This window comes from Littorina saxatilis, unplaced genomic scaffold (genome assembly GCF_037325665.1).
Source record: "Littorina saxatilis isolate snail1 unplaced genomic scaffold, US_GU_Lsax_2.0 scaffold_859, whole genome shotgun sequence".
Taxonomy (NCBI): domain Eukaryota; kingdom Metazoa; phylum Mollusca; class Gastropoda; order Littorinimorpha; family Littorinidae; genus Littorina; species Littorina saxatilis.
Window position 1 is genome coordinate 29,731 of NW_027129061.1, and position 14,472 is coordinate 44,202.

The window sequence follows — 14,472 nt, forward strand, 5'->3', positions numbered from 1 at the left end:
AGAAGATCCGTAGTTATCCTTATTAATCTCCTTCCAGATTCTTTATATGTGCACACGCACACACACAGTCAATCATCTGACTCCCGCTCAGAAGTTTAGGAAAGCAGAGAGAAGATTAGAAGAATTTGTAGTCTTTCACCAACTCATTCTTTCCAAACAATAGCCAATGGTTTAATTAGAACATACAAATTGGTTTGTTTCTGACATAGCAAATATCAACTCATTCCTCAAATTCTCAAATACTTTGCTTACAATAATCAATTCATGACCTTTTGAAACTCATTCATTCATTGTCCACGACCTTGTGAAACTCACTCATTCATTGTCAACGTCAGAACATATTTACAAGGACAAGAAAGCAAATAAACAAAACATAACTTTTACGTTATGTAGAGGTGACGATGTAGCTAGCCTTCAACCTTACGGCCTCCATCGCACCCTCGCCACCCTGGCACCACCCCGCACAAGTCAGACTGGGGCGGCCTGTTACAAAATATAACACCCTACTGTAACAACTAACAATATTCAAAAACACCAACCGAGCACAAGGAAATTATACAATTCCGAAATTATTCAAATACATAAGTCATGTCCGCGCATACAAAAGAAATGTTCAAGTTCACACAAAACTAGCAAAGTACCTCATCTTCCAATATGGCGGCACCCATACAAAAGTCCAAGTCATCCCGGCAATGTTTCCCGGTTCCAAGGTTGACATCAAGATCAAATGTTTTCTTGCAAAGTTGACATCAAAACCAAGAGCAGGTTTTCTCATCCGAGAGCCCAGGTCGAATGACTTTCAATTGTCAGGCAGTTTACAATCACAACTCACAAAATCAGGCGGTTGCGATTATAACGTGAACAACTCGCACAGTTGTAAATTCACGTGCCGCGAACCCAGTTTGACCGTCCGTAGCTAACCATGGAATTTTACTGAACTGTTAAAAGTTTCCACTCTCAAAGTTAAACCACTCCTGACAACCTCTTTGTATTACAAAAAGCACTAGTTATATCCCTTCTACTATAAACACCATAACCGCCATTCATTACAGAAGAGCCCACTCGGACAGACATCTTGCGATTGCTGATGAAGTTTTTGATGAATTGGTACATGTGGCCAGAGACACCGATTCTGCCGAGTTTTAGGAGTAGACGAGCATGCCAGACGCTGTCGTACGCAGATTTAATATCAAAGAAGGTTCCAAGAAGAGAATTATTACTATGTGCCAAGGTCTTTTTGATTTTTTCAGTGACGTGCACAATGTGGTCCGCACACGAACGACCTTGCCTAAAACCTGCCTGGCATGTTGGAATGATATTGTGTTTATTGAGGTGGAACTCCAGCCTCTGGTTCACCACACGCTCAAAGATCTTGCTGAGGTGGGGGGTTAGTGATATGGGGCGGTAACTGCCAGGTAGATTGCCCGGTTTTCCGCTCTTCAATACTGCTACTACTTGTGAGTCTGACCACGCTGCGGGGATAGTATCCTTTAACCAGCATAGATTGAACAAGTCGCGTAAGGCGAAAATACAATATTTAGTCAAGTAGCTGTCGAACTCACAGAATGAAACTGAACGCAATGCAACGCAGCAAGACCGTATACTCGTGGTCCACCGCTCACGGCATAGGCAGTGAAATTGACAAGAAGAGCGGGGTAGTGGTTACGCTATGCTGCATAGCACGCTTTTCTGTACCTCTCTTCGTTTTAACTTTCTGAGCGTGTTTTTAATCCAAACATATCATATCTATATATTTTTGGAATCAGGAACCGACAAGGAATAAGATGAAAGTGTTTTTAAATTGATTTCGAAAAAAAAAATTTGATAATAATTTTTATATATTTAATTTTCAGAGCTTGTTTTTAATCCGAATATAACATATTTATATGTTTTTGGAATCAGCAAATGATGGAGAATAAGATAAACGTAAATTTGGATCGTTTTATAATTTTTTATTTTTTTTTACAATTTTCAGATTTTTAATGACCAAAGTCATTAATTAATTTTTAAGCCACCAAGCTGAAATGCAATACCGAACCCCGGGCTTCGTCGAAGAGTACTTGACCAAAATTTCAACCAATTTGGTTGAAAAATGAGGGCGTGACAGTGCCGCCTCAACTTTCACGAAAAGCCGGATATGACGTCATCAAAGACATTTATCAAAAAAATGAAAAAAACGTTCCGAGATTTCATACCCAGGAACTCTCATGTCAAATTTCATAAAGATCGGTCCAGTAGTTTAGTCTGAATCGCTCTACACACACACACACACACACACACGCACGCACACACACACATACGCACATACACCACGACCCTCGTTTCGATTCCCCCCCGATGTTAAAATATTTAGTCAAAACTTGACTAAATATAAAAACTGAGTGAGCAACTTAACAAAGTTAGGTGGTAGATGTTTTATCATGTGATATGATATTGGGTCTAAACCTGTGGATTTTTTTGGGTCTTTCACAGAAGAGATGGCGTTTTGGACTTCTTTTGCCTTAAACATGCAGTTTATAGGCAACTGGTTGTCATCTGGGGGGTATGTGAAATTCTTCTCCTGATCTAACCTATAATTGAGTCGTTCAGTATCTAGGGATTTTGATTGACTATTTTTGGCAAAGGTATCTGCTAATAGGTTTGCCTTTTCAGAGTCAGTTGTGGTCATTTTATCACCCGATAGTAGTGGCTTTTCTTTAGTTCTGTATCTACATTTAAATCTGCGGATTTTCTTCCAGATTTTGCCACAGTCTTTGTAATCTTTAGTTTCTTTGTGGACAAAGTTTTCCCAGTTTTGAAGTTTAGCCTCAGCGGTGATCTGGTTAAATTGTATTTCAGCTGACTTCATATTCGTGAAGTTAGCGTCTGAGCAGTGCCTGAGATATGTCCTAATGTGATATCGCTTGTTTGCCAAGGCTTCATCACAGTCTGCATTCCACCACTCATTCCTTTTGGCCTTACAGTTAGGATTTACTGATTTAAGCGGAATGTGATTATTGGCAGCAGTGAGTATACATTGACGTATGTTATTGTAAGAGGCTTCGATGTCATCCGTAAGGAGAGTTTCCTCCCTGACACCCTCGAGCTCCGCACGGAAGCTGTCCCAATTTGCCTGTTTGTAATTGTACTTTTTTCTGACCTCCGAGTTATTGCGATTAGGGGCGAAGTGGCGGAAGGTAAGAACAATGGGTAAGTGATCGGAGCCGAGGGCGTCCGGGAAAACGTTCCAGTCGATGCCAGTGACTATGGCATTTGAACAAAGGGAGAGATCGATTGCTGATGGGGAATGGTCAGCTCTGTCTGGAAGTCTGGTTGCCGAGCCATCGTTTAGTATACAAAAGTCAGTTTCCAAAATGACGTCAGCAAGGTTGCTATTGGCATGTTTGTATCTAGGGTTAGCAGAGTTCCACAGAGGGTGGTGATTATTAAAATCACCCATCACGCACCAGTGTGCCCTGCTATGATCCAGGGATTTTAGCCAGTCGGTAGTTCCTTTTTTATTACACCCGTGGGGGTAATATATGTTAACTATGTTGAGGTTTTTGGATCCTTTTATTTCGATGTCAACAGCACATGTACTGAGATTTTCTGAACTAGGGATGAGAGGTGCAAAGGGTTTGTAATTTAAGGAAGACTTTAGATAAATAGCTGTTTGAATGAGTTGCCCTGAGCCCTTTTGCTCTACTATGGGAGGGAAGTCAAAACCATCTATAGAAGGCAGTAGGGAGCGTTTTCTCTTGACTGACTGGATAACTAAGATGTCAGCAGAGTGATTTGATATATAATTATATAGCTGAGAGAAGTTAGAGTTGATAGAGCGACAGTTCCACCTTAATATGATAAATCCGTGACCGCTTTCACCTTGTTCAGCCATTTTAACACGCACAAAGAAGGTAAGTTAAAGGGCAGATTTAAAATAGGTTAAAAAGTGGTTTTAACAGCTTTCATATCCGTCACGGACAACTGCTTGGCACCAGCAAGGGCGCCCAGCGCCAGAGTGGCGCCGCCCGGAATGAAGCGTTCAACCTTGGTGTTGGAGAGTTGTGTGTATGTAGCTGAGAGGGAGTCGATCAGGTCGAGAGGACTCTGCATCTGTCTGGCCTTAACCATGAAGCCGAGGCACTGCTCGATGAAACCTTGAAGGCCTCTTTGTTGTTCATTTAAATTTGCATATTGCTCTCCTGTTTTTAGCTTATCTAGTGCAGCGTCGGCTAGCTCATGCTCTGCCTTCTCCTGCTCCTCCCTCATCTGCTGCTTTATTTCCTGTTCAGTTTTAAGTTTGTATTCTCTGAATCTCTGGGCCAATCCCTCCTCCATTCTCCCCATCAACCTCTCGAAGAGCTGCTCTTCTTTCGAGTCCTCCTTCCTGTTCTGGGCTTTGCGTAGGAGGGAGGCCTTTAACCCGGGAGTCCCATGAAGCGGCGCCTCTGCCCGAGCCGTCTGAGACTTACAGGGCGCCTGGGGGCCAGGATTTGGATTTTGCGAAGTTGTTTGGTGCTTCGCGGTTGCAGCAGAACTGTCCGCATGAACTGGAAGGAGTGTATTGTCATGTTCGGTCATTTTGTTTTTGATTTCTTGTATTTTATTTACTTGCCCACCCAGGGGGGGTCTCTGGACAGCCAAAGAGTACCCGGACCGGGGGGTTGAGGTCCGCCGGATCGGTTGCGGAGGGGGACGCCAGAAGGAGTCCCTCATTTCCGCTGGGGCAGTCGCTGTTTTATTTTGTTGTTTGGCGAGCTCGCGCCGCGCCCGATCCAGGGCCTCAGAATATGGTATGTATGCTGCCGACCTGATCTTATTGGCCTGCAGTCTCAGTCTCATTTCCGGGCATCCAAGATAAGCGGCGGAATGCTCGCCCTTGCAGTTTACGCAATGTTTGGCCTTGGTGCACGTCGCTCCGTCGTGGCCCTTGGAGCCACATCGGGGGCAGATCTGCACTTTTGATTTGCATTGTTGTTTTAGGTGCGATAGTCTCTGGCACTTCGTACAGCGCCGCACTGGAGGAGTGTAGGGTTCGACGCCGTACACCTCACTCTCCAGAACGACACTGTCTGGAAGAATTGCCGTTGTAAACGTGACACGGACCGCCTGAGACGGTTTCCCATCCCTAAGGAGAAGACGGCGAAAAGATCGAACCGAGGAGGGGCCCTTTTCTACAAGACTCCCATCCTCCATCCGGACGCGCACGCCCACTGCCATCTCAGACAGGTCTGTTCCTGAATGTATTGTGGGTATGCGTTTAATGACACCTTCCTTCGGTTGTTACCTCCGGACGGTGGCATTTCACTTTGATGCCGCCGATCGAGTCAAGCCTCAATAGCTTGTTTTGTTGTGATGCTGAGGAGCACCCTACCAGGACGCTCCCAGCTGCCAGCATGCGTATTTCTTTGACCTCGCCGATGGCAAGGTCAAAAGTTTTTTTCCTCCTGAGGCCGAGTCCCTGCAATGTTGCAGGGCCCTCCTTCAGGTCCTGCACCACAACGGGGAACTCTAAGAAGGAGGGAGGAGGTTGCTTGGGTTGGTAAAGAAGTTTTCTTCGGGGTCTTTGTTGTGTGTGTGTGTGTGTATTGGCAGGTGGTAGTGGCTGTTGAGTTGTCTGGTTTTCTTGTGATTCAGTTAGGGGTTGGGAGGTGTCGACCCCCCGGGCAGATGTTGCATGGGAAATACCTGTGTTTCCCTGAAGAGGGGGACCCTCGCAGAGGACCTTTTGCTTCTTTTTCTTTTTGGGCTTCTTACGATTGACTTCGGTGAAGTCTTCCTCAAAATGATCAGTAATCTGAGAGCGTGGGGGGCTATCCCGGAAGAGAAGAGATTCCGGAGAGCTCTGCCCCCCCTCAGGGTTGTCCTCCCGCAATCTCTTTCTCTTGAAAGGAGAAGATATGCTGGTTTTCTCATTGGTGATTGCTTTATTAAGCTGTTTGGATTTTGGGGACTGACCAGTCCGGCTGGCCCGGTCAGTCTCATTCAGTGATTCCATGGGAATATCTGGGGCGCGGTCAGAACCGCTTGCTGTTTGGTCCATATTGCTCCCTCAGAGCAGTGGTATCCGTTGGAAGGTAGTTATCTACCCAGATGAACGTTTCCCGCCTATCAGCAAAGGTGGTGTTTGGCAGTTTGTGTTTAGCAACTTGGCTCATCACTTACTAGGTACGGTACGGTCACCAAGAAAAAACAAGCCAAACAGCTCAGGGTTAAAAAGTCAGGGTAAAAGCAGGGTAACAAAAGCGTCCCTAGACAAAGAGTGAGCTGAAGCTCACCCCTCTAGCGACTTTCACTTCTCTCCCGAGAATCACGAGGACTCCTGCAGGGCGAGTGGGAACGCCACCAAGGGCAGCTAGCCCCCTTTCTGGACCCACGCCAAGAGCAGAGGGAGCTGTGTCGTGTGTTTAAGACACAACGAAAATGTGATTGTCCCCCTTTACCCCCAGGAATTCGGGAGAAAATCGCTATTTGAGCACTGACTTGGCAATGTAAGCTCGAGGTGCGTTAAAGCAGTCGCTATGTAATCAGCATGTTTGCTTGTGAAAGAACGCACTCTACGGGCCAGCAACTGCAGTGAATTACTCGTGCTGAGTGTGACATGACATGCACGTGACAGAACACGACAATGACATACAAATACACAAAAGCCGCCAGACCACATCACAAACAGAACTGAACAATCCGCAGGTGTTGCTCACATAGAGACACACACACACACACACACACACACACACACACACACACACACACACACACACACACACACAAACACAGATAAGCCGTATCTATAGAGAGATAGATGACAGTGTATTTTTCGCGTGGCTATAAATTGATTCGACCTTTGCACTTTTACAGTGAGGATAATTTACGGGTCCAATTTAAGTTCTGGACACTGCGGTGACCTTCTAAAAATAGTAACAGAACGCCGGGAATATCCGAAGACGCCCCACTCATACTATAGTGCACCATACGAAGGAAGGGAGGTAAACGCTGAAAACCTGGAGAAGATGAGAAGATAAGGAAGAGTTACTTATAATGGTGAAATGAACACAAAAACCAAAATCGGTTCAGCGCTGCGCGCTGAGAGCACGTGTTGAAATATCTCATCGATGATATTGTGTCCGGGGTGTAGCTGAATACGGTGTCCAAATTTGAAAAAGATCCACCGAGAACTTTGGCTTTGGTGTGTCGGTATGGGGGCCCGGGTAGCTGAGGTGGAACCAAAATAGCTGAGGTGGAACCAAAATCGGTTCAGCGCTGCGCGCTGAGAGCACGTGTTGACATATCGACCAGGTTGTGTCCTGTACCGGGTCTACCTGAATATGCCCACCAAATTTGAAGCAGATCCATCGAGAACTTTGGCCGTGCATCGCGAACTCACACACAGACACACACACAGACACACACACAGACACAAGTCGTATATATATATAGATGTCCACCAAATACCCGTGTGACTTGGAATAATAGGCCGTGAAAAGTATATACTCGCCTAACACGCTTGAGATTTACTGGCCGATGTGAATGCGTGATATATTGTGTAAAAAATTCCATCTCACACGGCATATTGTAAACGCCATGAGCCTCCCCTCTGGGAGGGTATGTGCGTAGAAATACTCTCTAATAATAATGTTTGCATTAACCGGACCGCAGCTCGCAGAACAGTTATGTACACTTTTAACGTGGATGTGTCTGCGCTTTCTCAGCCGCGGGTATCGGCAAAGCTTTTGTCTTGATGCAAAAATGCAGTGCGTTGAGTTTCATTCTGTGAGTTCGACAGATTGCGTAAATGTATTAATTTCGCTTTTCGACATGGCAGAGAATTTTGAAGCAACTTTAGTCAATTGGTTTTTTTGTTTTTCTAATGTTTGCTCTGTACCCCTCTGTGTGCATTTGATCTTAGTTCACAAATTGATTGCTTATTGGCTGACTTAGGTCATGTCACCCTCTGACGTTCAGACTATGGAAGTCCCATGCACACTGATAAACACTGACTCGCGCAACCCAGTTCCCCTCTCCCCAACCAACCCTCCCAAAACACACACACACACACACACATACACACACACACACACACACATACATACACACACACACACACACACACACACACACACACACACACACACACACACACACAAATAGAGAGAGAGAGAGAGAGAGAGAGAGAGAGAGAGAGAGAGAGAGAGAGAGAGACCATTTTTTCAGAATCTGTTATGTTTGCAGTTAGCTCGATTCAATGACCGTCAATCAATATGATGCGCACCAAATGTTCTGTACTGTAAGTAAAGCTAGTGGAGTAGGCTATTTCCCTTTCGTTAAATATCTCTCCCTTGAATGGTGCCTTCTGCGGTGTGTTTATATGATCTACTGTTGGAACCGTCACGATTAGTGATAAAACATGATGATGGTGGTGACGACGACGACAACGACGACGAAGACGATGATGATGATGATGATGATGATGATGATGATGATGATGATGATGATGATGATGATGATGATGATGCCAGGAACGCGATCTTGAGCGAACAGTTGGGATCAACACAGGACATATCCATACGACAGACTTTGTATTGGAGGAGCCGGATAGAGATTTCGTTGTGCAGGTAAGGAGTTTTAACTCATCTTTGGAACAAAGTCTCCATTGCTCTGTTGCCATCTAAGCTTGGAGAAATTGATTGCGAAAAGGCGTTGAAGAAGTGAAAGTGTTGCTGAACTTGCTTTTGATGACTCGTGTGCGATCATCATAATTGGGGGTGGGGGTGGCGGTAGAGGTGGGGGGGGGGGGGAGGAGGCTCGGACGATGAGTTCAGGGACTCGTTCGTTGCAATTCCGTAACAAGCTTTTCTCTCGTCGTCTTCAGCTTACTCGTCTGTGCTCATCCTTAACTTCTTCGTTCCTCACGTTTTTGATATTGTTGTTTTTACCCCCTGCCCTAAAAAGCATCCAGCCACTCCCTCAACCTCCCCCCCACCCCAAACCTCCACATTCTTTCCATAAAATATTTGCAACTTGAAACGCTTGCCATTTCTGTCACAGCGCGGATACAATTCAATGATGGCGTTCCTCAAGTACTACGTGGCGAAACACCCAGACAAGGTAGGGAGAAAGATGGGTGACCGCCTGACGGTACCCGACATCTCAGAACTGCCCGAGACCACCACACCTACAACAACGCCCACACCCGACGGCGAAGAAACACCTGTGTGAGTGTTACGGGAGGCTGCGAGCAAAACATACATTGCTAACTGTGAGCAAAACAATGGTTTGGACGTTGTGGACTCAGACATCAGTACCTTGAGCAGAACAGTGGAAGGATAGACAGCGATAGAAGTAGTACAACATACAGACATCAGTACCTTGAGCAGAACAGTGGAAGGATAGACAGCGATAGAAGTAGTACAACATACAGACATCAGTACCTTGAGCAGAACAGTGGAAGGATAGACAGCGATAGAAGTAGTACAACATACAGACATCAGTACCTTGAGCAGAACAGTGGAAGGATAGACAGCGATAGAAGTAGTACAACATACAGACATCAGTACCTTGAGCAGAACAGTGGAAGGATAGACAGCGATAGAAGTAGTACAACATACAGACACGTGCAACACGCAGGGATACAATGCGCAAATGAATGTAGACGGAGTGAAATACACACGCGAGGCATAGAATGCATGTGTGAGGAGCAGACACAGATACACATGAACACGAACATAATCACACTACACAGAACACACACGCACGCACCACGCACGCACGAACGCATACATACACACACACATACACACACACATACACACACACACATACACAGAGGTTAATGAGGGGTCCATGCAGTTTACCAAAGGGCACATGTAAATCATTTATTAGCATATTAATGTCTAGTGTTGTCTCCAAAGCTTCACCTGCGGTATGCCATCTTCACTGTTTACCTAAACGTTTATATGTCTAAAGTATTTCTTTGACGCCAAAGCATCATAAAGGATGGCATTCAGTTTTCCTCAGAAAAATCCGACATCGAGTGGACAGTGCAAAGAATGCTGATTTCTCAGTTGGCCACAGAACGCTCAATACTATCTTTACTTTAAACTTTCACTTTTCAAAGGCTACTATAACTTTTAGATTTTTTAAAGAAAAGAACACAGATTTTAAAACTATTTTTTTTAAAGATATAGTCTGGATCGTGTCTTATTAAAAAGGTATGCTTCATTGAATATGGACACTTCCTTTCATTTTCTCATAAAAATTGCCTCCTTTGAATTCTGAGTGAATTATTTACTGAAGCCTTTTTTTTTTAAACAGTTTGCATAGTAATATCCTCCAAAAATTAAAATAATTAAGAAAAATAAATCTCTTCACACGTTTTCTACCTAATTATCTTGATTGGATTGCTTTAAAGTGGAAATCTTTTTTTCTTTTTCAGAATTTGTCATAAATAAAATTCAACGAAGGCAATTTATCTGATAAAAATAAGGAAACTATCCATAATTACTGAAGAATATCTTTCAAATAAGACACGATCCAGACTATATCTTTTATCTAAATAGTTTTTAAATGTAGCAACATTTTTGAGCAGATAAAGAGCTATCAGCGGAGAATCGCAGTTTACTATTGTGCGGAAGTATGTTTGTTGAAAGGCAGACAATGACGGTACCCACCGTTAATTCAATTTTCATCTTCAGTTTCACAAAACAAAAAATGAAAAACGACTCAATTTTCAATATTTCGTTTTTCAATCTTCAATACGGTAAACAGAAAAACAGTTCACTTCCGTTTTTCAATATTTGATTTTCAATTCACAAATCAAAAAACGAAACAAGGTCTACTTCCGTTTTTCAATATTTTGTTTTTCATTCTTCAAAACGGTAAACAGCAAAACAGTCTACTTCCGTTTTTCAATGTTTGATTTTCAAAGCGATAATAGAAAAACAATCAACTTCCGTTTCTCAATAATGTAATATCTTTCATAGTTTTCTTGTGCAATGAACGCTCCCCGATTTCCCAACCAATCGAAGCTCGGTGTCATTTGTGTTTGTGGTTGGTGTCATGTTGTTTTGACTCATATGCAGTTTGATTATCTCCCCTGATGCACAATCTCACCCATTTAGATTGAATGGTGCAACAGACGGACAAAGGTTTAATCCTCTTACTGACATGTGTTGGTGGTTCTATGTGTGTCTCATGTGCTTGCAAGTACTTGTATAGAGTTACTGTGTACGCTATATGTAATAATTGTTTATTTGTATGTAACTGCACTTTTTCTTGCTTGTTTTGTGGTGCGGTATCTTTGACGCAGGTTTATTAAAACCCCGGTTCATCCCGTTCATGGCAAGTTTCACATAACCCGTGGTTAGGACATAACCGGAGGGTTACAATCTTGCGACGCAGATACCGCCCCAGTTACATTGCCATTTTACTATATTATTGTGTTTTTGAAAAAGATCCTGCTTGTAGAATGTGTGCATGAATGACAGAAACTGCAATAAAATAAATAAAGGGAAAGTCAGAAAGACGATGGAATTATGCCAAACTAGAACACAATAAAAATCACAAAACCAAATTGTGTGTATGTTTGTTTTGAATGTTTTTTAATTACTCCTCTCTCATCCATCCTCTCCACAATTTCTTTCTTGCACTCTACAATTTCTTGCATACACTCGCAAAACAATTGTAAAACAAAATATGGTGAGCATCAGGCAAGCAAACAAAAAACATGGTTAGCATCAGACAAACCACAGATAACATGGTCTCCATCAAACTGGCAAACGAGACAAAATGGTGAGCATCAGGCATCAAGACAAACCACAGATAACATGGTCTCCATCAAACTGGCAAACGAGACAAAATGGTGAGCATCAGGCATCAAGACAAACCACAGATAACATGGTCTCCATCAAACTGGCAAACGAGACAAAATGGTGAGCATCAGGCATCAAGACAAAGCGGATAACATGGTCTGCATCAGGCAGACAAATCACATAACATTGTCAGCATTAGACAGGCAACCAAGATAACATGGTCAGCATTAGACAGGCAACCAAGATAACATGGTCAGCATCAGGCATCAGCAGAGACAGGCAAACCAGAGATGACATAAATAACATTATAATAGATGCAACAATATAGGCGGCACATGGTGTACGTATTTCAATAACGTAGTAGAAACTGAACAATCCAACTTAGTTTCTTAACTAGTTATCAATCAATCATGAAACTTGCATAGCATGTATCCCGTTGGTGACGGTTCTATGCACTGGTCGTTGAGTTGCAGACACAGTACATACAATCAATGTGACGACAAAAATGTTGAAAACAAACATGTCTGTGCAGAGCACGATAATCACAACCAGCTACCACTGAAGCTGCATGTTATACACACAGTTCTTCATTTCTTTCCAACCTTTTTTCTTTAAAAAAAATAGGGTCAAGAGCTGTGCTGTGAAGCGAGCTGTGGAAGTAATTTCACTGAAAAAGGGCGTGGCCCGAAAGACTTTGAATTTTTTGGGGTGTTTTGATTTTTTTATTTTATCTTTGATTTTGATATTTGATTTTTTTATTTTCATTTTTGATAATTTTCGGGTTACACGAAAGTGATATGCGGATTACTCTCCTCAGCGGAGAGCATGGCAGCCACAGTGCGGCGCCTACCAAGGGCTATTGTATTCCCAATTTTGTCGTGGTGTTTTCTTCTTTTAATGACAATTTCAAACTTTAAAAAAAAACACCTCTACATCACAAAGAAAAACAATGAAATCATAGGAGCCGTACACGCATCAAATACAAGCAAGTACTTGGTTCAAAAGAGATTGTACTGAGTGATAGCCTGGGCCTACATTTTAGACAGAGTACTGTCGAACTGTTGCAATGAGAGTCTTCACAGCTGTCTGCAGTGGTACATAATCTCTGTTGACAGCTGAATCTAGCAGTGTCATTAAGTCTGGCACTGCCTGTGTAAAAGCAGCTTCACTGTTTTTCCGATGATCCTCGGAAGGAAATGGTGGTGCAGCAAATGCAGCAGGGGCAGTAAGCTGTCCACCAGTCTCCAGATGATACAGAGCAGCAGCTTCTTCTGCATGCGGAAGATTCTCATGGGCCACAAGTGGGTTCTGTTTGTGTGTTTTCAATTCATCGGGAATGCCACGTCCTTTAAATAAATAAAAATACATAAGAACAAGTAAATGAATTTGTATTCACTGTTACTGGCACATACACAGCTATATATCTCCCTTGTTCTCCACGTCGTAAATAAATTGATACAACGCAAACAATAAAAAAAATAAAGGTCCACAATAAACATTCTTTATGCTTGCAGGAGAATTTTTTTTATTAAAGTCATAGGTCCTCCTGAGCAGCAATAATTAATTCACACAAGAGGTTGTGTTGATCAAAATCAACCTCGCGGGGAAAGTATGTAATGCTGTTAGTTACAATGTTACGAAGGAAACTGTAAGCCATTTGTTCGTTGTGGTATCTGCATACTTGTGAATGATTGATGTTTGACTGTTGTTCATGATGTCAGCGATTCAAAGTGACATCATCACAGTGCATTGCACCATCAACTGACAATAAGTCATGTGATTGTTATGCCAATAACACAAAAGGTTATTGAATGAAGTGAATTGACTGATGTGATCTTGCTGTGCTTGCTGAGCTTGCTGAGCCTGTACGCGGTTTTCACACGCGGGTGTTTGTTTATGTCCGGTCGTTATTTACCTTGCTAATCTGAGTAGCCAGCAGACGAACAAGATTTGAACATTCAAACAATAAGTACAGCACAATACACACCCCACAAATGCACCAAACACTAGTCTCACCTTGCATTGCCCCGCCGAAACTTAGCCCTCTCATAATAATCCATAATATATCGAGACCACACACACAATGTGTAATGTTCTCTCTATTCTTCAGTCACACGAGAAGAAGCAATAAAAGAAAACCCAACAAAACTAATCAGGCTTGAGTTCAAGACAGTTGAGCGGAAGTGCACAAGCAACATCAATCTAGACTTCAATATTAGAGAGTGCTATCGTGACTGGATCCACTATGGCTCAATGGTACTGTGATTGGATCCACTAGGGCTCAGTGGTACCGTGAATGATATCATTACACGATGTATCCATGGACTTCCACAAATTTCCCAAACGCAAACCAGCTTTCTTTATAAGTTTTATATGTTATTAAAATAGTACAATAATTTATGAATATATGATGTGCATAAGTCGTATTATTGATGTAAAAATGTCCAAACCGAAACTAATGAGATGTAATAAACCACAGGCACTCGACAAAAAGCAGCTAGGTGATTAATATTCAGCTCTTAGACTTTGTGACCTAAAATGGTATACGTGTGTCCTCTTATCTGTTACTTTTATTGTTATAGTTATTGGTATTAGCTCTTGGTTCTTTTACTTTTTAATGAATGATTGCCCAGACACAGATCATGTGAACATGATAACCGGGAAGTGATTTTCCCTTCTGCCTGGA

At 42.8% G+C, this 14,472-nt stretch overlaps 1 protein-coding gene across 1 annotated transcript in view; it reads left to right on the forward strand.

Annotated features, from left to right (window-relative positions):
* LOC138957336 (uncharacterized) overlaps positions 1–11,538 on the forward strand; it is a 41,116-nt gene extending 29,578 nt beyond the window's left edge. Inside the window, exons 10-11 of the mRNA XM_070328462.1 lie at positions 8,496–8,591; positions 9,025–11,538. Of these exons, the coding sequence (XP_070184563.1) occupies positions 8,496–8,591; positions 9,025–9,195 (267 nt within the window). The 3' untranslated portion in view covers positions 9,196–11,538. The remainder of the gene's footprint in view (positions 1–8,495; positions 8,592–9,024) is intronic.
* The last annotated feature ends 2,934 nt before the right edge of the window (positions 11,539–14,472 follow it).